The 25398-nt window shown below is 41.6% G+C and overlaps 2 protein-coding genes across 9 annotated transcripts in view; one reads left to right on the top strand and one right to left on the bottom strand.

Annotated features, from left to right (window-relative positions):
- adck2 (aarF domain containing kinase 2) overlaps window positions 1–4813 on the bottom strand; it is a 45947-nt gene extending 41134 nt beyond the window's left edge. For 3 of the 7 annotated variants that reach the window (XR_007249388.2, XR_007249387.2, XM_048549475.2), the window contains exon 1: window positions 3136–4810. Coding sequence is in view for 5 of the 7 variants with exons in the window: in XM_048549475.2 (XP_048405432.1) it covers window positions 3136–4062 (927 nt within the window). In the remaining 2 variants the exon portion in view is untranslated. Of the gene's footprint in view, window positions 1–3135 lie in introns of all 7 variants that reach the window. The other 4 variants (XM_048549478.2, XM_048549477.2, XM_048549479.2 and 1 more) reach the window with 3 other exon arrangements.
- Window positions 4814–4949: 136 nt separating this feature from the next.
- Window positions 4950–25398, top strand: part of LOC125460808 (DENN domain-containing protein 2A-like) — a 134344-nt gene continuing 113895 nt past the window's right edge. The window contains exon 1 of one of the 2 annotated variants that reach the window (XM_048548803.2): window positions 4950–5135. The gene's annotated coding sequence lies outside the window, so the exon portion shown is untranslated. Of the gene's footprint in view, window positions 5136–12477; window positions 12499–25398 lie in introns of those variants that run through there. The other variant, XM_059652401.1, reaches the window with a different exon arrangement.

The following is a 25398-nucleotide window of genomic DNA, read 5'->3' as shown; positions in this document are numbered from 1 at the left end:
GGAGATTCAATTCAAAAGAAATTAACATCAACGTCTTGTCTTGTTTAAAGATTCCAGGTTAAACTACTTTGTGTAAATGAATACAATATTTAATAACTATCCTTTCATAACTAAAGAATAAAGACTCTGAATAACACACACATAAGGCAATGTTACTTTGTGACTGCATTATAAAAGGAGGGTGGGAATGAAAAAGGAGCAACTAAAACCAAAAGATAGCCCCCAAAAATCAAAAGTAGCTTGCGATAAAAATCACACAAGGGGCCCCTGGAAAACAAATATTTGGACCACCGCCAAGTTCTGAGTTTTGCAAAAATGGAATGGTTGAGTACTGTCAATGCTCTGCCAGTATCAAACAGCCAAAAGAGCACACTAAGTGATATAATCCACCAGTCATTGGAACATATGGGCCACATAACTGATATCACAGTGTCACTGAAATTTATATACCATATTACTTACATGCATAGTAGGCAGAAAGTTTTATATTTGTTTTGATGGAAGCTCTTGATGAAGAGAATACCAGAAATGTTGAAACTATTTAGCAGCAGTACGGAACACTTTGTTGTCTCAATTTTTCCAGGATAACCTGAAATAGACTACATACTTGGACCAAAAGAATTTGCTTCAAGCACATGGAGTGGAACCACTCAAAATGTTAATGAGAAATGGATCTTCAATGGAATGACTCCCAACTTCTTACACTTGCTTATTTCCAATATATAGGGGATACGTTTGCTCTATCTGAATCTGCAGCTGCACATAAGAGTTTCTTCACATGACATAGATAAGCTGCAGAGCTGGGCTGAGAGGTGGCAAATGGAGTTTAATGCAGGCAAGTGTGAGGTGATGCACTTTGGTAGGAGTAACCGGAAGGCAAAGTACTGGGCTAATGGTAAGATTCTTAGTAGTGTAGATGAGCAGAGAGATCTCGGTGTCCATGTACACAGATCCTTGAAAGTTGCCACCCAGGTTGACAGGGCTGTTAAGAAGGCATACAGTGTTTTAGCTTTTATTAATAGAGGGATCGAGTTCCGGAACCAAGAGGTTGTGGTGAAGCTGTACAAAACTCTGGTGTGGCCGCACTTGGAGTATTGTGTACAGTTCTGGTCACCGCATTATAAGAAGGATGTGGAAGCTTTGGAAAGGGTGCAGAGGAGATTTACTAGGACGTTGCCTGGTCTGGAGGGAAGCTCTTACGAGGAAAGGCTGAGGGACTTGAGGCTGTTTTCGTTAGAGAGAAGAAGGTTGAAAGGTGACTTAATTGAAACATATAAAATAATCAGAGGGTTAGATAGGGTGGATAGGGACAGCCTTTTTCCTAGGATGGTGACGGCAAGCACGAGGGAGCATAGCTTTAAATTAAGGGGTGAAAGGTATAGGACAGATGTCAGAGGTAGTTTCTTTACTCAGAGAGTAGTAAGGGAATGGAATGCTTTGCCTGCAACGGTAGTAGATTCGCCAACTTTAGGTACATTTAAGTCGTCATTGGATAAGCATATGGACATACATGGAATAGTGTAGGTTAGATGGGCTTCAGATCGGTATGACAGGTCGGCACAACATCGAGGGCCGAAGGGCCTGTACTGTGCTGTAATGTTCTATGTTCTATGTTAATGGACTCCACCCTGTGCTCACATTCGCCTTTGAAATGCATCTTTCCTCAATGTGCTGAAACAGGACACAGTGAAGTTATCTTGTAGGATAGCAGCTACCCTAAACAGCTCACTGCTGGCTATGAGTTGCACTAACCCATGCATGGGCCTAAAGCTACTACCTTTGTTCCCAAGAATTATCCAGTTTATTTCAGGTAACCCTGGAGGGCTAAATTGTCCCAATACTTTGAACAGGTAAAGCTAGCTATTTCACAATACTGTTATGCAACAGTAACATGGTTGATATCCTCCATTAACACAATGCTGCCATCAAGCCAAAAAGATGTTCTAACTACTATACAATGTGGTATATGAACTCCAGTGAATCTCAGTGAATGTGATGCCAAGAAAATGGGCCAAATGTTCTAATGACTGGTGAGTCACATCAAATAGTACGTACCTTTGGGTGTCAGCAATAGTGCAATGACCATACTCAACAAAACCTGTGCTTGCTCAAAACACAGGGGTCAACATTAAATGGGAGTATCTGACTAGGCAGCATTCATGAAACAATTCTGATTGTACTAAGGATTACGGTAACAACCACTTTAAGGTTAACAGATAACGAAGTGTGGGGCTGGATGAACACAGCAGGCCAAGCAGCATCTTAGGAGCACAAAAGCTGACGTTTCGGGCCTAGGCCCTTCATCTTTTTTCTGATGAAGGGTCTAGGCCCGAAACGTCAGCTTTTGTGCTCCTAAGATGCTGCTTGGCCTGCTGTGTTCATCCAGCCCCACACTTTGTTATCTTGGATTCTTCAGCATCTGCAGTTCCCGTCATCTCTGACTTTAAGATTAACAGTTGAGCCTGCAGTCTAGCTCACTTACACTTCCTAGAAGCTACGTATACTTATGAGCACGACTGTGTCCTTTGCAAACAGAGAGATCGTGTCCATTAACTGCACAATTTCCAACTATAAAAGAGTGGGGACAGCCACTCTCTGGTACATTCTCTATGCCTTGACCAAAGTTTATTTCCCTGACTTGAATTTAAACAAAAGCTTGGAAGTTTAAGTGTTCCCTGGTGCACTGTTCATGGCAATGTCTCTACCAGTCACTGTCCACAAGCCAACCCTCTTCTCATGCAGTATGAATTATTGTTTCTTTTGATATTTGGTATTCTTGCAATGCTGACCCAGTGAATACAAGTTGAAAAGCTGGACAGCGTGTCACTTATATTTTCAGCAATAGTCAGGATCTGTATTACCAAGTGGTCAATTATATCTAATTATCTTGATGCAGCCGCTATGTGCAAAAACACAAAAGCTATTCTTTCCTGAACGTCCTTCTACTCCATTGCAAAATGAAAACATATAAGTATCTAGGCTTAGAACTCTTTCCACCCGCACCAGCTTACAACATATAGCTGCACATACACACACAATAATAGTCTAACTTTCATGATTTTTTAAGCACTAGAACTGGCTTGTACAGGAGAAAACCTAAACTTCAAAGGTTATTTATCTGTAGAATTGCAATACCTTGATAACCACTGGAATGAGTGTTCCTGGTTCAGGGTGATGGTCTGCCTTTCTATCCTCCAGTTCTGGTATTACAGTGGATTCCTCAGCAGTTTCAGATCCATTTTTTTGGTTATTATAGTCAACTTTGTTGGTCTGATCTTGAAAATCATTCTGTTTTTTACCAAACATATAATGAAATATGCCTTGAAGCCCAAATACCTCCCAGGCTTCAAAGTGATCCTCTTTTTCAAAACTTTCCACAAGTTTCTGAAATTCAGAGTTATTAATGTTCCTGGGATCAGTGTAAGCTCTATAGACCTGAGCAATGCAGCCTGATCTGATGGGTTTCTTATTTTCAATCTGAAATATATTCCTCCAGCCCTCTCCAAAGGCCCTTTTCAGACGATACTCTGTGTATTTCCAAGGATGTGGTGTAACATGGACATGAAGTCTGGAGAGTTTATCACAGAACTCTGCTGAGAAGAGATCCCTTCTGGTGCTGAACCACTGGCTAAGTTTTATGTAAGTAGGACCTGCAGCTTCAATGGATCTCAAGAGTAAATTACACCAGAAAACAGCAAAACTGGAAGATGCAAGACAACCTGGATACAGCAGCAACAAAGGTCCAAATCTCAATAGCAAAAGCATGGCTCGAACAACCACTTGGACAGTTAAACGAAGTTTCCAGAATAGATCTTTCAAAAATGAGTGTTTGGACTTTGAATTTGGCCAATGTAACACTTTTGCTTCCATAGTGACCATCCTCTGGGAATTTGCAACTGATGAAGCTCCGATCCCTAGATAAGCAAGAGTAAGTTTGGGAAAATTCTTCAACCTGAAAGATGCTTTCAAAGCAGGTCTGCCCGATATCAAGACAGTGATATTCAACACAGATTTGAATATTGCTGGACGTATCCTGTAACTGAAGGAAAAGGCAGCCATCATAGCGGAGGGATATAGAAACCAAACAAGGTTTGTAGATGCTGAGCCTGGGTATTCAAGAAGTACTATTTTTTACACTTATCTTCCATGTGGTCCAGTGTAGATCTGCAAAATTGTTATGTTATCTTGCAGTTCGGTAGCATTTAAAACTGCAGTCTCAACCTCACAGCAGCCAGTCTCTTCATTGCCAGGAAATAATGCAGCAGATGATGAACGCCTCAGTGCCCTATTCTGTGATATTTCATGCGCTTGAATTAAGCAGTAACGAAGCACAGCTAATGATTCTGTGTTACCAGCAACTTGTTTCTTATTCTGTGCAGCTCCCCCTCCTTCTCCTTTCTTTGATTCTTCCACACTGCTATCTATGTCGGGAACTCCCTCCTGGCTGGCCCTGCAGATCCTCCATCACTGACAGACCTCTCCTCCCTCAGCGACAAACTGACAAAAAAAACAACCTTCCCCCTCCAGGCAGAGGCACTGCGCACGTGTGCTCTGCCGGCTCCGCTCGTTTTCTCCTTCTATTGGTGCTGTCGGTCAGAACCCCGCCTTCTCCGTCCTTCTATTGGTCATTGTCTGTTTACCCGGTTCTCCCCTCCTACCATTGGACAGCCCTTGGGTCCCGCCCATTCCATTGGTCAATGTTTGCAGGTCTCTCCCTCTCCTTCCTCGCAATGGTATGGTCACCCGCACCTCCGCTTTGATCTCTTCCATCATTCCCCGCCTTCTCAGGGTCCAGGCCCGAAACGTCAAGCTTCCTGCTCCTCTGCCTGCTGTGTTCATCCAGCTCTACACCTTGTTATCTCACTTCTCTTTCATCCTATTGGGTATTGTGCCCAGGCCCCGCCTACCATCCCTCCTATTGGTCAGCGTTTCTAGGCTCCGACCTGGTCTCCCCGGAAACCGCCCTCTGCCTCTGGTGGTCCGTTCTCTCAGATCCAGCAGCGGCCGTGCCTGCGCTTCTGTGTGTTTTAGTCGGGGACACAGCACAGGACAGGCCGGGACAGGCTGAGGGTTAGCGGACTGTGTGTCCAGAACAGGATCAGCTCGTCTCCCCCAGCTGTGCATTCTCTGCTCAGGTACCAGCGGGCAGTCTTTCCTCTCATTAATGGAGTTAGTGAGGGTTTGCGGACACAGCTCAGAATTGTGTAAGAATAACAAAGCGATCTCTTCAGTAAAGTCCTGCCCGTTTCTGGGGCTGCGGCATCGGGGGGAAAGGGTTTTACTGATTTGTTTTGAATGGGAAGAGACTCGACTTCTATGCAATTTTCAAACTAAGAGCGGGAAGGGAACAGCTGGTTGTAACGAGACGATGATGAGTTTGCTTTGTTTAACTGACAGCATTTGGTGTGTTTAAAGAAACAGGTGGTGGCTCAGATACAGTGACAAGAATAAGGCAAAATCATCTGACAGTTTGGCTCCACTGACCTCCAAAAGGGGACTTCAGTGATCAATATTTAAAAAGATACAGCTTGAGAAATGTTTCCGCACTTTCTCGTGCTTTAAGAAAAACCGGTTACATTAGATCTCATCTAAGTTGAAATAAATGTTTTTAAATTTCCTACGTAATAATGACAGCTACGATTTAAAAGTACATCTTTGACTGTAACGATCTTTGAGCTTGAGAAATGTGCTCCAGAAAGTGCCAGGCTCCTTTTAAACTAATAAACTCCTAGTCCTTAGGAATCAAATGCGAGCGCAGTATCTAGGTCCATCAACATTAGAGAGCATTAGATATGTGGATCAGGGAAAGAATAGACGAGGAGCGCCTCATTCCTTTCTTCCCTCCTGTTTCCCACTCGCCACTCACTTTCTTAGGTTTCGTTGATACTTCAGCTGGGTATATATTACGTTCCTTTACAATGAGGTAGCTAGAAAATCACCACCCAACCATTTCAGGCAACCCTTAGATTTGGAGTCAAAACGTGGGCCCAACATCTCTCGCTGGTTTTAGAATTTCATCTATTTGAATGGACCGAGGCATATTTGCATTTCGACACATTATATATTTGTTCCAAATTCTAGACGGCTGATGTCAGTGCAAAGCAACAAAGTCACTGCAAATGTGATTCCTTATATATGATTCCTTATCGCAAAACAACTTTCAAACCCTTTTTGACTGCTGGCAGCATATACTACATGATGTGATTTGCACCTATTTGTCCTGAGAATAGAACAATTTTGTTTTCATTCCAGGGTACCTTTCAAACTAGGCAACTCTGCATGGCCACCCTGAACCTGCTGTACATTAGAGAAGGCTTTTAGTATGAGATCTCATATCAGCCAACCCCTTGAACTCTTGCTGTTGGAGGTTAGTCTATTGGAAGTATCTAGGGAAGAGATAATCTCAGCTAAAGCTTCCAAATGTCACAATTCCTTTAATAGTTTCAGTAAACAGTAAAGTTGCTATAGCCCCAGAGAACCATTAAAGAGAGACAATTGATAGTGAGTTTAACCTGAGAGCCACCAAGCCTTAAGTGAGGGAAGGACAAGTTTGAGAAAACAGGACCTTTATGGTAACTTCAGTCAATACAGGAATTGAACCCACAATGTATCACAAACCAGCTGTCCTGCCAACTGAGCTGAGCTATTACTCCTCTGTGGTCAGATGATTAACCCTAAGTTCTCCCAAACAGTGCTGTTAAAATGTATAGGATTGTATTCAGCCTGTGTGTGACCTGTGACTCCAACTTGATGGGTTTTTTAAGCACCAGACTGTGTGGTTGCCAAATCACTTGGTTGCTTTGTGAAATTGAACTCCTTGTCTATTGCAGTTTCTATAAAGAATCTCTTGTTCATAAATTATGCAGTTCACACACCATTGTTGTCACCACCATCAGACAGCAAACGTTGTGTGCAGGCGTCTGACAAACTGAGCAGGGGATGGTTTTTTGCTGGTTCATATATCACTCCCTTTTCTTTCCATGCCTCTGTTTGACACCTCGGTGGGTTTGTGACTACCCTACCTGGTTTTGCAAGTCACAGTGTGCCGACTGAGGACCCCCATATACCAAATCTGTTTCCAAGTACACCAGACCTTACATTCTGTTATTCACTGATATTCATTCATGACATTGTGAAGACTTAAGAATCTCCTTATCCAGCAGGCCAGTATAGCGAGTTAACCTGTCTGAATATACCCTCTTTGCATCCCCAGCTGTTATAAGGCATTTGTTCTTCAAATAAGCTTATCAACATTTATGATGTCAAATATTATCTACAGATCATAAGATGTAGGAGCAGAAATAGGCCATTCAGCTCACTGTGCTGTGCCATTCAATGAGATGTTGTGTGATTTCAATCCTCAACTCTACTTTCCTGCCTTTTCCTCCATAACCATTGATTTCCTTCCTGATTAAACATCTCTCTATCTCATATATATTTAACAAACCTTTGCAGTAAAGAGTTCCACACATTCAGTACCATTTAAGAGAAGAAATTGCCCCTTACTTCTGCCTGATATGAATGACTCCTTATTTTGAGATTAGCTCTTCTAGTGCTATCCTCTCCTATAATAGGAAACAACACCTACCCTTTAAGAATCTCACGTGTTTCAATCAGAGGTCACTTCTCATTCTCCTAAACTCCAATTGCTACAGGCCTAACCTACTCAACCTCTCCTCTTAAGACTGTTCCTTCATATCTGTAATCAACTTAGTCAACTTTCTTTGGAGTGCTTCCAATGCCAGTATAGCTCTCTTTACATGAAGGGGACTGAAACTGGACACAGTTTTCAGCTGTAGTATAATTAGTGGCTGCAGCCTTTCTGCATTTAAATAATATTCAGCCCCTCTATTTTTATTACCAAAGTGCAGAACATCTCATTTTTCCACATTATATTCCATCTGCCAGATTTGATGACTGATCTGCTTTGATGTCTTGACCGCCTATTTCTGTGATGTTCGCATACTTGGCTATAGCACATTCACTTTCCTCATCCAAGTTATTGATATGTATTGTAAATGACTGTGGCGTCAGGACTGATCCCTGTGGGTCTTTATTCAATACAGTTGCCATCCTTAAAATGCCTCCCTTCCCCAACTGTCTGTCTTCTACTAGTTATCCAATCTCTATCCATGTCAATACATTTATTTCAACACCATAGGCTATTATTAAGTGGCATAAAATGCAGTACCTTATCAAACCCTTTCTTGAAACCTTAAATTATTACAACCATTGCTTTCTCATTACCTATCCTGCTCGATACCTCCTCAAAGTACTCTAATAAATTTCTCTGATTGGCTTCACAGAGGAAAGCCTTGCTGCTGTGCTAGGTTACGCTATGTAATTGTAAATACTAACCCATTACATGCTTTACAATAGACCCTAATATTTTTCCTGACAATAAATGTTAAGCTAACTGGAGAACAGTTACTTGTTTTCCGTTAACTTGCCTTTTTGAATAAAGATGTTACATTGACAGTAAACTGCACTGAGTTTATTTACTTAATTTAAGTATATTTAATTTTCCTGGGATTCATTGCATCAGGTCCAAATGACTTGTAGGCCTTTAACTCCATTGGTTTCTCTATTACCTTTTCCCAGCAGTAGTTACCATATTTATTTCCTCTCACCTTTTTGCCCCTTAATTATTTAGTCATTTTAGAATGTTGTTAGTATCTTTTACTGTGAAGATCGATGCAATGTACTTAATCAACTCTTCTTCCATTTCCTACTTCTCCACTGCTTCTCCCAGCCGCATTCTCAAAGGGTCTATCCTTTTTATACATTTAAGGAAGCTCTTGCTGTCAATCTTGATATTATTTGCAAGTTTACCCTCAAAGTTTATTTTCTTGCTTTTTTTTGCTCATCTTTTATTCGTTTTTAAAACTTACCCGATCCTCTAGTTTAGCAATGATCTTTGTCACATTGTATGTGTTTTGCTTTCACTTTGATGAACTTCACACAACGTTAGCCTATCACCTTCCTAGAATCCTCTTTCTAACATTGAACCATGAACTATTTCCTTAAACATTTGTTTGTCAGCATCTTTACTGCTAAACTCCTTTCCCAGAATAAACCAGTCAGCTCTGCCTCATTACTTTTTAATTGCCTTTCTTCAAGGTTAGTATCATTGTTACTGACTCAAGTTTCTCCCTCTCAAATTGAATGCTAAATTCTACCATATTGTGATAACTGTTTCCTAGGGAATCTTTTACTCTGAGATCATTTATTAAATCTGTCTCGTTAGACATCACCTAATCTAAGACAGCCTGATAGCTGGTAGAATCCGCATCATGTTGCTCAAGGAAACTGTCCGGAATACATGTTATGAATTCTTCCTCGTGGTTACCTATGCCAATATGCCTTTCCCAATCTTCATGAAGATTAAATCCACCTGATTAATATACTTACTTTGTTACATGCCCTCAATATCTCCTGATTTATTCTCAGTCCCACTGTAAAGCTAGTGTTAGGGGGACTATGGACTGCTCCAACATTGGCCTCCATGCTTTGTTATTTCCTACCTCCATCCATAATCATCCATAATCATCCATGATCATTTCATGCTGTGATACTTATTCCATCCCGTACTCCATCACACTTTACTTCTTGACTGTTGTTTCAACATATATAGTTCTTGTTCTATGTTCAGCTTCAATCTCTACAAGGTCATATGAATTAAATTCCATTGTGCTGTAAATTCATTTACTTTGTTCCAAATGCTATGCGCATTGAAGTGAAGAGGCATTAAACTTGTCTTTTTACCATTTTTTTCACCTTTGACCTTAATTACTCCTGTTTTTCTATGTTTGTTATACTTTAGAACATTATACTTTAGAATTAATTCAAATATTTTTGTTTCTTGAGTTTATGATGTTGCATTTTTATGCGTCAATGCTTGTTTGAGATTCATGTTTGATGCAAGAAGTTGCTTGAATGTATTTTTTTAATTGTTTGTTAATAAAATAATTCTGAAGCATGGGAAGTAATAACAGAAGATAGTCATGCCATTTTATGTTATCATCATCTTGTGGTTGACAGCCATTTCCCTAAGGTTTTGGAGTTGATCTGTAGCTCGGGTTGTGGCTGTTCAGGTTAGTTCAGGTTTGCTGAGCTGGTTTGTTATTCGCAGAAGTTTCATTACCATGCTTGGCAACATGCTCAGTACAGCCTCTGATGAAGCGTTGGTGTGTTTTCCCACCTGGTATTTAAACTCTGGGGTTCATTGCGATGGATTGCCTCACTTCCGGGTATCCTCTGTAGTGGAATGTATATGGGGTCAAGCTCAATGTGTTTATTAATAGCCTGCTTCATGGAGTGCCATGCTTCCAGGAATTCTCGTGCTTGTCTCTGTCTATCCTGTCCCAGGATCTTGGTGTTGTCCCAGTCAAAGCGGTGGTTCTCCTTTTCCATGTGGATTGAGATGGGTGAGTCTCAATCCACATGGACAAGGAGAACCACCGCTTCGACTGGGACAACACCAAGATCCTTTGAAAATTAATTCAGATGCAATCCTTCTGCTAATAATTTGTGCGCCCTCCCCCTGCCAAATTAGTTTAAATTCATCCCAACAGCACTAGCAAAGTTTCCCACAAGAACGTTAGTCCCACTCTGGTTCAGATGTAGACTGTCCCACTTGTAGAGGTCCAACCTTACCCAGAAACGGTCCCAGTAATTCAGGAATCCACAACCCTCCCTCCTGCACAGTTAAGCCACATGTTGATCTGCACTATTCTTCCATTTCTGTACTTGCTAGCACATGGCGCTGGGAGTAATCCAGTAATTACGGCCTCAGATGCCCTATTTTATAATCTACTGCCAAAATCCCTGAATTCTTGATGGAGGACCTCACTCCTCTTTCTACCTATGCCATTGGTACCAATCTGTACCATGACATCTACCTTATCATCCTCCTCTTTCAGGATGCCCTGCAGTTGTTCAGTGACATCTGGGACTTTAGCACCAGGGAGTCAAAACACCACCCTGGAACCACATTGAAGCCACAGGAGCACCTAACTGTTCCCCTGCCTATGGAATTCCCTATTGCTATCACCCTCAATCTCCTGGCCTCCTGTACACAGACTGCTGGTGGTGCCAGAAGCTTGGCTGTGTCTGCATACCTTGGAGGAACCAATGCCCTCATCAGCTTCCAAGATGGAATACTTGCCTGTTTCTGGTGGATTGCTTGGTGGTCACCCATTTCTTTCCTTTTTCAGGTTCCTTCATCAGTGGTGTGATCCCCCCTGTAAACGTGTTATCCACAATACTCTCAGGCTCGTGGATGCTCCACAGTGCCCCCAGCTGCCGTTCCTGCTCAGAAACCTGACCTTCTAGGAACTGCCGCTGGGCACACGTCCTGCACATATATTGGTCCCGGGCACTGGAAATATGCTCAGCTTTCCACATGCAGGAGGAGGAGATAGCAATGGCTTTAAGTTCTCCTACCATGACTGAACCCTTTAAAATTTAAAAACTTTAGAGAACTTAAAAAATAAACCAAATAAGTCCATAGCCTTGCTGAAATAATGACGTACAATTTAATACAGTTTGGAATTTACTCACTAGAATTTACTCACTAAACAATTCGTCCCACTTCACTTTCTGAATTGTGAGATCTGGTCTAGGTCCTGCGCCCACTGGAGCCCCTAGTTTCGCTTTTCTCTGCTCTGACTGTGCTGCATAACATGAGCGAACGAAGAATCATGCATGGAGATGAAAGGAGAGGTCGCAGAATGGATAGTTGGTGACGGAAGGGCAGAAAGCATACAGTAATGTTAAAGGGTAATCAGGACCAACATAAGGGTATTTGCTGACACATACACACGCATGCATACACATTCATTTATTCACAGAACTTCTCCCCTTGTTTTGACACAGACTTAAATAATAAACCCTCTTGCATAAAAGTGCATATGCTTTCTCCAAAATATTATCATTTGGGAAATATTTAATTTCTTTGTTGGTATGTACCTGTAACAATCATCATTTCAAAACAAACAATTTTGTTTAATTATTGGGATTGATAAGAAGAAGAATTTGATATTAGAGAACAATAGAAGAAAAAACGGATTGGTGTTATTTTGACGCAGTGCATGCAGTCACAGTCCAGCTTGTGACTTTAACAGGGACTGAAGTATTTGTATATGTAATTGCCAGTCTGGAATAATGAGATTAAATTATCAAAATTAAAATGTGTTATCAGGTTTATTTGATTACATTTATATTTCCCTCATAAATTTGCGAAATTATTGTAGCCACAGAATCCCATCATGTTATTTCTCAGGATGGAGCAAGAAATTTAAAAATAAGTTATTTTTATAAAATTAATCAAATGAAATAAATGTTAATAGATGTACTGTGTTATGACCAATGTCTGACCAATATTGTGTGTTCAGCATCGCGTTTGTCATCCAGATATAGGCAGGGAACGTTGCAAGGTGGGAATTTTGCAGACAGCTTAAACGTCACCACGCTTAAAGAAGATGCTGTTAACTCGAAGTAAATTGTTCGTAGTTTTTAAGCATGTTACTTTCTTGAGACTGCACATTGTCGAAATTATGCGTCCTACTACTTTAATGTCATTGTTGAACACTGTTAGTGATATAACGTGTAATTCGTAATGTTTAGTTGGAAACTCCCTATTTTCTGCAGATGAACAAATTCAGCTCCATTGCAGGTTTGAATGTTTCAATTTGTTTTGGAATTCCCCTGTCTACCTGCGTTAGGCTTAAGGGGATTTCATTTTTAACAACGTGACCGTCATTATTCTGGACTGAATAGCATAGATGAGAAGGACCTTGGTTGTAAAACTGATTAATGGAGGCTACAGCTTTGGGCACAGTGCTGTCTGCCAGTTCCTCCAGCAGGTGTCCCCACAGGCTCAACTAGGTCAGACCAAACAATGTAAGACGCTTACACTAGGGTTAGGGTCAGTCATTCCCTTCTCTCTCTGTCATTCTTCACTACCAGTTAGATTAGCATCTTTTTGTGTTAATAACGTGTCTTTTTTGCTGTTACCAAGAATGTTATGGTGATTCTTTCTATGATCAAGCAAAAACGTTTGATATTTTCATTTGGTCTGCTTTTTTAAACATTTTTAGATCTCGGCTTTTCCTTCTTATACTTAGATCGGATTTTATTCGTCTTTTTGAGCAAAGTTGGCAGCTCTGTGTCTCATCTTTCTTTCCAACACTTTGAGTTAAGGGGAAGAATCAGATCAGTTTATGAAAGTCACGTTTTGAACTGAGTTCAATGACTTCTAGTTCTGCAGCTGTATTCTGAGACAGTGAAGGGTGTGGTTATGTTCTGTGCTGTGCTGTCTCACAAGAGACCAGTGTATTTGATCCGTGATAGCTACCATTCATTCTTCAGGATCACTGCGGTCTCAATCCTTCCTGTGGTGAATTTTCAGTCGATCCCTTTCAATTTACGGTTGGCTTCAACCTTCTTAACGCTCACATGATGCCCTTCCAGCTCTATAGTTAGGGCTCCCCCGCTACCGTCTCTTGTCTGTTCCCAGACTTCTCCGGTTTATGTATAATTCTCTGCTTAGCCATTTCCATTGGGACTTCTATACCCTTTCACCAGCCTGCATCCCTTCAGAATCAAACTGAAATTGCTCCTCGCATGAAGTTACCTGAGGCTGGAATTGAAAGTGGGTGCATAGTACTGTCAACTAGTAGTGCTAACTGCTAAACTACCATACCTTCTCAAATTCATCGTATAATTCTCCAGCATTCTGTCCCATTTTGCGCTTGTGCCTCACCATCCTTTCTGGAAAGGAAAGAACGGGAAAGTTAGAAGTGTTGATTTGTCTGTGACAATTGGCCTTTTTTGTTTTTCAACAAAAGCCTATCATTTGGGTCCTCCACTTGATTTTTCTTAACCTTGTATTTATCCCAGATTGAATATCTCTTGCAAGTTCCAATACTGAATAATTATTATGCTCGTCAGGCCAAAAATTGAAGGTGAAAATAGTTTGGCAAGGCACTAAATTTAAACACTGCCAGCATCTAAAGTTGTTTGTTTTATTTCAATGTTTTGCTGGAGAAACTGAATTCTGATATAGGATCACTGGACTCCACTTTCTTTCCACAGATGCTGCTGGACCTGCTGAGTTTCTCAGCAATTCTGTTTCTGTCACTGAATTGAAATATTGTTAAGGGTTTTTTTAAATTTTGAAATTTAGCAGGAAGTATTAACATAAACCAAGGAGTCACTTGTACATCCTTGTAACGTTTTCATTCTTAAGTAGGGTTTCCGTTATCTGTTAGCTCACAAACAGCGTAATAACAACAATTGTAGAACACAGTGACAATTAAAATAACAATATTAATAAGTGCAGTATAAGAAAGGAGCCAATAATCCATGTTTATTCAGAATGAAAAAAGCTTTACAATAATGCAGTCTGGGAAATCTTTATTGAATATGTAATTGTAAACCAAAGTGATTTCAACATGTGGGGAATGTGCGTTAGGACTTCTGGAGTACTGTGTTCATTTCTGGTTGTCCTGTTATAAGAAGGACGTTATTAAACTGGAACAGATTCAGAAAAATATTACAAGGATGTTGCCAGGAATGGAGAGTTTGAATTATAAGGGGAGGCTGGATAGGCTGGGACTTTTTTCACTGCAGTTTAGGAGATTGAATAGTGAATTTATTGAGGTTTATAAAATCATGAGGGATATAGAAAATGTGGATGGCAGGTTTCTTTTCCCCAGGGTGGGGAATTTCAAGACTGGGGGCATACTTTTAAGGTTAGATGAGAAAGGTTTTAATAAAGACATGAGATGAAAATTTTTTTACGCAGTGAGTGATTCGTGTGCAGAATAAACTTCCACTGGAAGTGGTGGATGAGGTTACAATTACAACATTTAAAAGACGTTTGGATAAGTAGAACATAGAACATAGAACACTACAGCACAGAACAGGCCCTTCAGCCCATGATGTTGTGCCTACCATTGATCCTCATGTATGCACCCTCAAATTTCTGTAAACATATGCATGTCCAGCAGTCTCTTAAATGACCCCAGTGACCTTGCTTCCACAACTGCTGCTGGCAACGCATTCCATGCTCTCACAACTCTCAAGTACATGAATAAGAAATGTTTGTAGGGATATGGCCAATCGCAGGCAGGTGGGACTAGTTTAGTTTGGGATGATGGTCAGCTTGGAATGGTCGGACAGAAGGGTCTGTTCTGTGCTGTATGACTCTGTTCAGTCTGACCAACTTCTCTGGATTCATCTCAAGTTCTTTTTAATGGTGGGAGGATTAATACCCTCTGGCCTTCCAGATCATTTACTTGTGAAAGGTCCACCTCTTGCATGACCTACCTGAATGGCTCCTCGAATGAGTCCTTTGCATTTCACAGGGGAGTTTGTTCTGTATTTGCATGTGAAATCTTTCATTGTCCCCACTAGCAATCTCTGGAAACAACTTGGAGGATATTGATCTGCCTTTTTGGCTGCTTTAAGTTAATAAGGGCTATCCTTCTCTTAGACATAAACTCCTGATGGTGCAAATATGAAAGAAGCTATAGTAATCAGAAACTTATGATTTTAGTGACTATAGCAGATTGTATCACATGGAACAGTTGGACAGGTTGGGTTTACCACACAAGAAAATGCATTGCTTCCACGGTCATCATGTCAAGGCCATTTAGAATCTTGTATATTTCAATGAAAACAAGCCCAGTCTGATCCTCATAAGAAAACCAACTCATATCACATATTGATCTAGTAAACCTTCTCCAGACTGACTCTAAAACATTTACATCTTTAAAAAGACCAAAACTACTGTATTCAAGGCATAGTCTTACCAATGCTTTTTCTTCCCCTTTATTCATTCACAAGATGAGGCCATTTATTGCCCACCCAGAGGGCAGTTAAGAGTCAACCACATTGCTTTGGGTCTGGAGTTGCTCGTGGGCCAGATCAAGCAAGGATGGCAGTTTCCTTCCCTAAAGAAAATTACTGAACCAGATGAGTTTTTCCCCAGCAGTGGATTCATGGCCATCATTTGATTCATAATTCCAGATATTTATTGAATTCAAATTCCACCATCTGCTGGGCAGGATTCAAACTCACATCCCCATTAACAGTCCAGCAATAACACCACTAGGCCATTGCCTCCGGTATATAGAACATTCTGCAGAATTGAAGCATAACATCCCTACTTGTATGTTCAATTCCTGTGCTAACAAAGGACATTGTTCCATTAGCCTCCTTATCACTTGCTGTACCTGCATACTATTGGACCATAAGAATTAGGAACAGGAGTTGGTCATTTGGCTCTATTATTCAACAGCATCATGACTTGCCCTGCATTCTTCATGTACATTTCCCTGTCTTTTCCCCATAACCCTTGATTCCCCTATTGATCAAGAATCTAGCTATCTCAGCCTTAAAAATACACAAGGACTCTGCCTCCACAGCTATCTGTGGCAAGGATTTCCAAAGAAACTCTGAGAGAAGGAGTAATCTCACCTCAAATTTAAATTAGCACGCTTAATTTTGAGGATATGCTGTCCAATCTCTCTGGGAGCCTGGGGTGAGGTGGGGGAGACATTCTCTAAGCATTTATCCTAGCAAACCCCTTAACAATCCCATATGCTTTAATGAGATCATTTTCATTCTTCTAAACACCAGCAAGTAGGGTCTCAACCTGTTTAGCCTTTGCTCACAAGACAGTCAGTCCATACTAGGGATCGTCCCATAGAACCTTCTTTGTCCCCAACATATTAATTTTTTCTTATATCAGAGGACCAAAACTGCTCACAACATTCCAGATGTGGTCTCACCAGCACCTTGTACAGTTTCAGTAAGACTTTCCTACTCTTGTACTCCAACTTTCCTTGAAATAAGGGCCAACGTTCCATTTGTCTTCCTAATTACCTGCTGCACCTGTGTTGCAGCTTTCTGTAATTGTTCTGCATTCAAATAAATTTATATTTGTTTGTTCTCCCTTTCAAAATAAACATCTCATCATTTTCCCACATTATATTCTATTTGCTGACTTTTTGTCCACTTAACCTTTCTCCCAACCTGCCTCTCGGCACTGACCTGGACTGCTATTCTAGAGACCCAGGTAATGTCCTGGGGACCCACGTTTGAAACCCACCTCAGCAGATAGAGGAATTTGAATTTTTAAAAAATCTGGAATTAATTTGTCTAACAAATGCCATGAATCCATTACTGATTGCTGGGAAAAATGTCTAATGCCTTTTAAGGAAAGGAAACTGCTATCCTTACCTGGTCTGGCCAACATGTGACTCCAGACCCACCGCAATGTGGTTGACTCTGAAGTACCCTCTGGGTAATTAGGGATGGGCAATAAACGCTGCCTAGCCAATGATGCCCATATCCCATGCATGAATAGAAACAAACCTACTTTGTACTAATCTATTGTGATTCATGCACTAGAGTATTAGGGTCACTCAGCAGCTTAGAATTCCACTGTCATTTTCCATTTACATCATACTTTGCTTTTTTATTCTTCTTGCCAAAATAAGTAAGTTCACTCTTTCTCACATTATACTCCATATGTCGGATATTTTGCCCAGTCATTCAACCCATCTGCAACCACTTTGTGTCTTCACAAAGTACTTTCCTATGTATCTTTGCGTCAACTGCAAATTTTAGCTACCATGCCTTTGTGCCCTTCACCAATCCATTTTTATATATTGCAAAAAGGCCAAGGTCCCAGTAGATCTCTAGAAGAATCACACCCTACCAATCAGAAAAAGACCCATTTATGCCTCCTGTTTTCTGCAAGCCAGCCAATCTTCTCCCCATACCATTGTGTTATCTCCTGCACCATGTGCTTCTACTTAGCACAATAATATTTTATGTTGCACCTTGTTAAATACCTTCTGGAAATCCAAATCCAGCATGTCAGTGGGTCCCTTCCACCCATCACCCCAAAACCGATCCTCAGTGCATTTTATTCCTTCAAAGAACTCCAATAAATTAGCTAAACACAATTTCCCTTCACAAATCCATGCTGACACTTTCCAATTATCTGGAATATTTTTTAAGTGTCCGGCTGGAACCTCTTTCATGATCACTATCACCATTATTGATATCTAACTGGGGTACACTATCTTGTTTTCTGCCTGCCTCCCTTCTTGGACAGATGGATTATATTTACCATTTTTCAGTCTGATGGAACCATTACAGAATCTCGTGAACTTTGTTAAATTAATAGCAATGCACACTCTACCTCATTTGCCACCTTTCTTAAGAACTTTCATTTTCTATTTTCCTCCATTAACTCAACATTTTCACTTTCAAGAGGACCAACTCTCACTTTATTTACTCTTTCCGCATTTTAAATATTTCTTAAATTGCTTACCATTTTGATATTTCTGGCTAACTTCCTTGCATAGTCTGATTTCTACTTATTTAATCTTTTAGTCACTCTATGCCGTTCTTTGTATTCTGACCAATGATTTGACCTGCCACTCATCTTTGCATATGCTTTTCTTCCTTCAGTTTGATGCTTTCCTTGACATTTTTTGTTAACCCTGGATGGTGGGTCCTCCCCTTGGAAATCTTCTTTATAAGAGGAATTTACTTATTCTTCTGCCTAGTATACCAGTTCACTTCAGCAAGGTCAGATTTCCTGCCCAAATAGTTGCCCTTATTTAAGTCTAAAATACTAGTTCTACCTTCAGAAAATGGCTAATGTCACACCCCTGTTTAAAAAGGAAGGGAACAGAAGACAGGAAACTATAGGCCAGTTAGCCAGACCTTAGTTGTAGGTAAGATTTTAGAACATAGAACATAGAACAGTACAGCACAGAACAGGCTCTTCAGCCCACAATGTTGTGCCGACCATTGATCCTCATGTATGCACCCTCAAATTTCTGTGACCGTATGCATGTCCAGCAGTCTCTTAAATGTCCCCAATGACCTTGCTTCCACAACTGCTGCTAGCAACGCATTCCATGCTCTCACAACTCTCTGTGTAAAGAACCCGCCTCTGACATCCCCTCTATACTTTCCTCCAACCAGCTTAAAACTATGACCCCTCGTTTTAGCCATTTCTGCCCTGGGAAATAGTCTCTGGCTATCAACTCTATCTATGCCTCTCATTATCTTGTATACCTCAATTAGGTCCCCTCTCCTCCTCCTTTTCTCCAATGAAAAAAGTCCGAGCTCAGTCAACCTCTCTTCATAAGATAAGCCCTCCAGTCCAGGCAGCATCCTGGTAAACCTACTCTGAACCCTCTCCAAAGCATCCACATCTTTCCTATAATAGGGCGACCAGAACTGGACGCAGTATTCCAAGTGTGGTCTAACCAAAGTTTTATAGAGCTGCAACAAGATCTCACGACTCTTAAACTCAATCCCCCTGCTAATGAAAGCCAAAACACCATATGCTTTCTTAACAGCCCTGTCCACTTGGGTGGCCATTTTAAGGGATCTATGTATCTGCACACCAAGATCCCTCTATTCCTCCACACTGCCAAGAATCCTATCCTTAATCCTGTACTCAGCTTTCAAATTCGACCTTCCAAAATGCATCATCTCGCATTTATCCAGGTTGAACTCCATCTGCCACCTCTCAGCCCATCTCTGCATCCTGTCAATGTCCCGCTGCAACCTACAACAGCCCTCTATACTGTCAACGACACCTCCAACCTTCGTGTTGACTGCAAACCTGCTGACCCATCCTTCAATCCCCTCATCCAAGTCATTAATAAAAATTACAAACGGTAGAGGCCCAAGGACAGAGCCCTGTGGAACACCACTCACCACTGACTACCAGGCAGAATATTTTCCTTCTACTACCACTCGCTGTCTTCTGTTGGCCAGCCAATTCTGTATCCAGACAGCTAAGTTCCCCTGTATCCCATTCCTCCTGACCTTCTGAATGAGCCTACCATGGGGAACCTTATCAAATGCCTTACTGAAGTCCATATACACCACATCCACAGCTCGACCCTCATCAACTTTTCTAGTCACATCCTCAAAGAACTCGATAAGGTTTGTGAGGCATGACCTGCCCCTCACAAAGCCGTGTTGACTGTATTTAATCAAGCCATGCTCTTCCAGATGGTCATAAATCCTATCCCTCAGAATCCTTTCTAACACCTTGCAGACGACAGACGTGAGACTTACTGGTCTGTAGTTGCCGGGGATTTCCCTATTTCCTTTCTTGAAGAGAGGAATTGCATTTGCCTCTCTCCAGTCCTCAGGTACGACTCCAGTGGAGAGCGAGGATGCAAAGATCTTCGCAAGTGGCGAAGCAATTGCATTTCTCGCTTCCCAAAGCAGCCGAGGACAAATCTGGTCCAGGCCTGGCGACTTGTCAATCTTAATGTTTGACAAAATTTTCAGCACATCAGCTTCCTCTATCTCTATCCATTCCAGCATGCACACCTGCTCTTCAAAGGTTTCATTGACTACAAAGTTCGTTTCTTTCATAAAGACAGAAGCAAAAAACTCATTTAGGGCTTCCCCTACCTCCTTAGACTCCACACACAAGTTCCCTGTGCTATCCCTGATTGGCCCTACTCTTTCTTTGACCATTCTCTTATTCCTCACATAAGTGTAAAATGCCTTTGTGTTCTCCCTAATCCGTTCTGCCAAGCCTTTCTCGTGCCCCCTCCTGGCTCTCCTCAGACCATTTTTGAGCTCCCTTCCTCACCTGCCTGTAATCCTCTAGAGTTCATTATTAAGGATAAGATTGAGAGTACTTGAATGTGATGGTAAAATAGGGCTGAGTCAGCATGGCCTTTTTCAAGGGGAGGTTATGCCTGACAAATCTGTTAGAAATTTTGAGGAGGTAATGAGCAAGTTAAACAAAGGAGAGGCACTGGACGTGACTTATTTGGATTTCCAGAAGGCTTTTGACAAGATATCGTACAGAAGGCTGCTAACTAAGATAAGAGTCCGTAGTTTTAGGGACTAGGTACTGGCATGGATAGAGAATTGGCTGACTGGCAGAAGGCAGAGAGTAGGGAATCAAGAAGTCTTTTTCAGGATGGCAGCCAATGACTAGCGGAGCTTCACAGGGTTCAGTGCTAGGACCACACCATTCACATCATACATTAATGATCTGGACAAAGCAACTCAAAGCATCGATGCTAAAGTTGCAGATGATAGAAAGATAGGTGGAGGGACAGGTCATGTTGAGGAAGGGGGGAAGCTGTAGAAAGACTTAGACAGGCTGTGAGAGTGGGTAAAGATGTGCCCAATGGAATACAATGTGGGAAGGTGTCAGATCATGCACTTTGGTAGGAAAAATAAAGGCTTAAACTATCTTCTAAATGGGGAAAGTCTTCAGAAATCCGAAGGACAATGGGGTCGTAGTTCAGGATTCTCTTAGGTTAACATGCGGGTTTGGTTGGCAGTTAGGAAGTCAAATACAATATTAGCATTCATTATGACAGGGCTAGAATACAAGAGCAGAGATGTACTGCTTAGTCTGTACAAGGTACTGGTCAGACTGCATTTGGAATGTTGTGAAAAGTTTGTGCAATGTATTTTAGAAAGGATGCATTGATGTTGGAGAATGTCTGGAAGACATTTGCAATAATGAACCCTGAGATGAAGGGCTTGTCATATGAGGAGCTGTTGAGGACTCTAAAGCTGTATTCGCTGGTGTTTAGAAGGATAAGGGGATCTGATTAAAAGTTACAGAATACTGAGAGACCTGGATAGAGTGCCACTGAGAGAATGTTTCCTCTAGTAGCAGGGACTAGGACCTGGGGATACAGCCTCAGAGTAAAGGAATGACCCTTTAGAACTGAGATGAGGAAATACTTTTTCAACCCGATGATGTGTAATCTGTGGAATTTATTGCCACAGAAGTCTGTGGAGGACAAGTTATTGACTGTATTTAAGATAGACATGGGTAGGTTGTTCATTGGTAAGGGGATCAAGGGTTATGGGCAGAAACAGGAAAATGGTGTTGAGAAATGTATCAGCCATGATTGAATTGCAGTGCAGACTCGATGGACTAAATGGCCTAATTCTGCTCCAAATCTTGTTGTGTTATAGTTCTTAAGATCTACCAGCTTAGCTTGGGCTTGTGCTTGCTCCATGGTTTACAGCACGTTTCCAGAATCCAACAATTCTTGGAAGTTTAAACATAGAAATTTAGAAGATAGGAACAGGAGTAGGTCATTTAGCCCTGCAAGCCTGCTTCACCATTCAATGTGATCTCAGCTGATCATCCAACTTGGTGCCCTGCTCCTGCTTTCTCCCCATACCCACTGATCCATTTAGCTAACTCTTTCTTGAAAACGTTCAATGCCTCAACTGCTTTTTTTGGCAGAGAGTTCCACAGGCTCATCTCTCTCAGGGTGAAGAAACTCTTCCTCATCCCAGCTCTATATGGCCTACCCATAACTCTGATTACTGTTTTTACACTGTCTCGTGCTCTTAGAATTTTATAGGTTTCTCAGAGCTCTCCCCCTCCTTCCCTGACCTGTACACTTGCAGCAAGACATAAGACCAGAAGACATAGGAGTGGAAGTAAGGCCATTTGACCCATCGAGCCATTTAATCATGGCTGATGGGCATTTCAACTCCACTTCCCTGCAATCTCTCCGTAGCCCTTAATTCCTTGTGAGATCAAGAATCTATCAATCTCCGGCTTGAAGACATTTAATGTCCCGGCCTCCACAGCACTCCATGGCAATGAATTCCACAGGGCCACCACTCTGGCTGAAGAAATGTCTCCTCATTTCCGTTTTAAATTTACCCCCCTCTAATTCTAAGGCTGTGCGCACGGGTCCTAGTATCCCCACCTAATGGAAACAACTTCCCAGCGTCCACCCTTTCTAAGCCATACATTATCTTGTAAGTTTCAATAGATCTCCCCTCAACCTTCTAAACTCTAATGAATACAATCCTGGGATCCTCAGCCGTTCATCGTACGTTAAACCTAGCATTCCAGGGATCATCCATGTGAAACTGTGCTGGACATGCACCAGTGCCAGTATGTCCTTCCTGAGGTGTGGGGCCCAAAATTGGACACAGTATTCTAAATGGGGCCTAACTAGAGCTTTATAAAGTCTCAGAAGCACATCACTGCTTTTATATTCCAACCCTCTTGAGATAAACAACAACATTACATTCGCCCTCTTAATCACGGACTCTACCTGTAAGTTAACCTTTAGAGAATCCTGGACCAACAGTCCCAGATCCCTTTGTACATCAGCTTTATGAATTTTCTCACCATTTAGAAAATAGTCCATGCCTGTATTCTTTTTTCCAAAGTGCAAAACTTTGCATTTGCTCACGTTGAATTTCATCAGCCATTTCCTGGACCACTCTCCTAAACTGTTTGAATCTTTCTGCAGCTTCCCCACCTCCTCAGTACTACCTGCCCGTCCACCTTCTTCGTATCATCGGCAAACTTCCCCAGAATGCCCCCAGTCCCTTCATCCAGATCATTAACATATAAAGTGAACAGCTGTGGCCCCAACACAGAACCCTGCGTCACCGGTTGCCATTCCAAAAAAGAGCCTTTTATCCCAACTCTCTGCCTTCTGTCAGACAGCCAATCCTCAATCCAAGCCAGTAGCTCACGTAGAACTCCATGGGTCCTCACCTTACTCAGCAGCCTCCTGTGAGGTACCTTATCAAAGGCCTTTTGGAAGTCTAGATAGATAACATCCACTGGTTTTCCCTGGTCTAAACTACTTGTTACCTCTTCAAAGAATTCTAACAGGTTTGCCAGGCATGACCTCCCCTTACTAAATCCATGCTGACTCGTTCTAATCCGACCCTGCACTTCCAAGGATTTAGAAATCTCATCCTTAACAATGGATTCTAGAATTTTACCAACAGCCGAGGTTAGTCTAATTGGCCTATAATTTTCCATCTTTTGTCTTAGAACATAGAACATAGAACATTACAGCACAGTACAGGCCCTTCGGTCCTCGATGTTGTGCCGACCTGTCATACAAATCTCAAGCCCATCTAACCTACACTATGCCATGTACATCCATATGCTTGTCCAATGACGACTTAAATGTACTTAAAGTTGGCGAATCTGCTACCGTCGCAGGCAAAGTGTTCCATTCCCTTACTACTCTGAGTAAAGAAACTACCTCTGACATCTGTCCTATATCTTTCACCCCTCAATTTAAAGCTATGCCCTCTCGTGCTCACCGTCACCATCCTAGAAAAAAGGCTCTCCCTATCCACCCTATCTAAGCCTCTGATTATCTTATATGTTTCAATTAAGTCACCTCTCAACCTTCTTCTCTCTAACGAAAACCGCCTCAAGTCCCTCAGCCTTTCCTCCTAAGACCTTCCCTCCATACCAGGCAACATCCTAGTAAACCTCCTCTGCACCCTTTCCAAAGCTTCCACATCCTTCTTGTAATGCGATGACCAGAACTGTACGCAATACTCCAAGTGCGACCGCACCAGAGTTTTGTACAGCTTCACCATAACCTCTTGGTTCCAGAACTCGATCCCTCGATTAATAAAAGCTAAAACACTGTCTGCCTTAACAACCCTGTCAACCTGGGTGGCAACTTTCAAGGATCTGTGTACATGGACACCGAGATCTCTCTGCTCATCTACACTACTAAGAATCTTACCATTAGCCCAGTACTTTGCCTTCCGGTTACTCCTACCAAAGTGCACCACCTCACACTTGTTCGCATTAAACTCCATTTGCCACCTCTCAGCCCAGCTCTGCAGCTTATCTATGTCTCTCTGCAACCTACAGCATCCTTTGTCACTATCCACAACTCCACCAACCTTAGTGTCGTCTGCAAATTTACTAATCCATCCTTCTACGCCCTCATCCAGGTTGTTTATAAAAATGACAAACAGCAGTGGACCCAACACCGACCCTTGCGGTACACCACTAGTAACTGGACTCCAGGATGAACATTTCCCATCAACCACCACCCTCTGTCTTCTTTCAGCAAGCCAATTTCTGATCCGGTCAGTTCTTGACACAAAATTTGTCTCAAGGTGGTACTTCTTTTCAAATTGTTGTAAATTGCATAAGTTACTTAAATAAGCCACGCGGCAACGTCTTTCAGGACTAAACTTCCTTGACACAAGTTCATTTCTAAGAATACTTCTCTGAGATTATGAAGCTCCTGAACTCTCAATTATTTCTCTGCTTTCTGTACAAGAGACAGCACATCAGAATTAAGGTGGGATGTGACGTAAATCAAGAGTTAAGCCCTTCAAGAGTCAGGATATCCAATAATGTACATAAGCAGATCCCAGCACAAGTTACTGCTTTCTAGAGAAAGAGATCAAAATTTCAGAATTAAATATCAACTAAATATTGATGTAAAATATAGAATTATTTGAAGAATATTCTTTTGCAATGGGTTAATCTCAGCAGCCCTTTGAGACAGTCCACGTAAAATTCCCACATAATAGCCCTTGTCAATAGAGGCATCAACGCAT

The sequence above is a fragment of the Stegostoma tigrinum genome, chromosome 18 (assembly GCF_030684315.1).
Source record: "Stegostoma tigrinum isolate sSteTig4 chromosome 18, sSteTig4.hap1, whole genome shotgun sequence".
In the NCBI taxonomy this organism is placed as follows: domain Eukaryota; kingdom Metazoa; phylum Chordata; class Chondrichthyes; order Orectolobiformes; family Stegostomatidae; genus Stegostoma; species Stegostoma tigrinum.
Note: the sequence above shows the minus strand (reverse complement) of the source record. Positions and strands in the feature narration are given on the sequence as shown.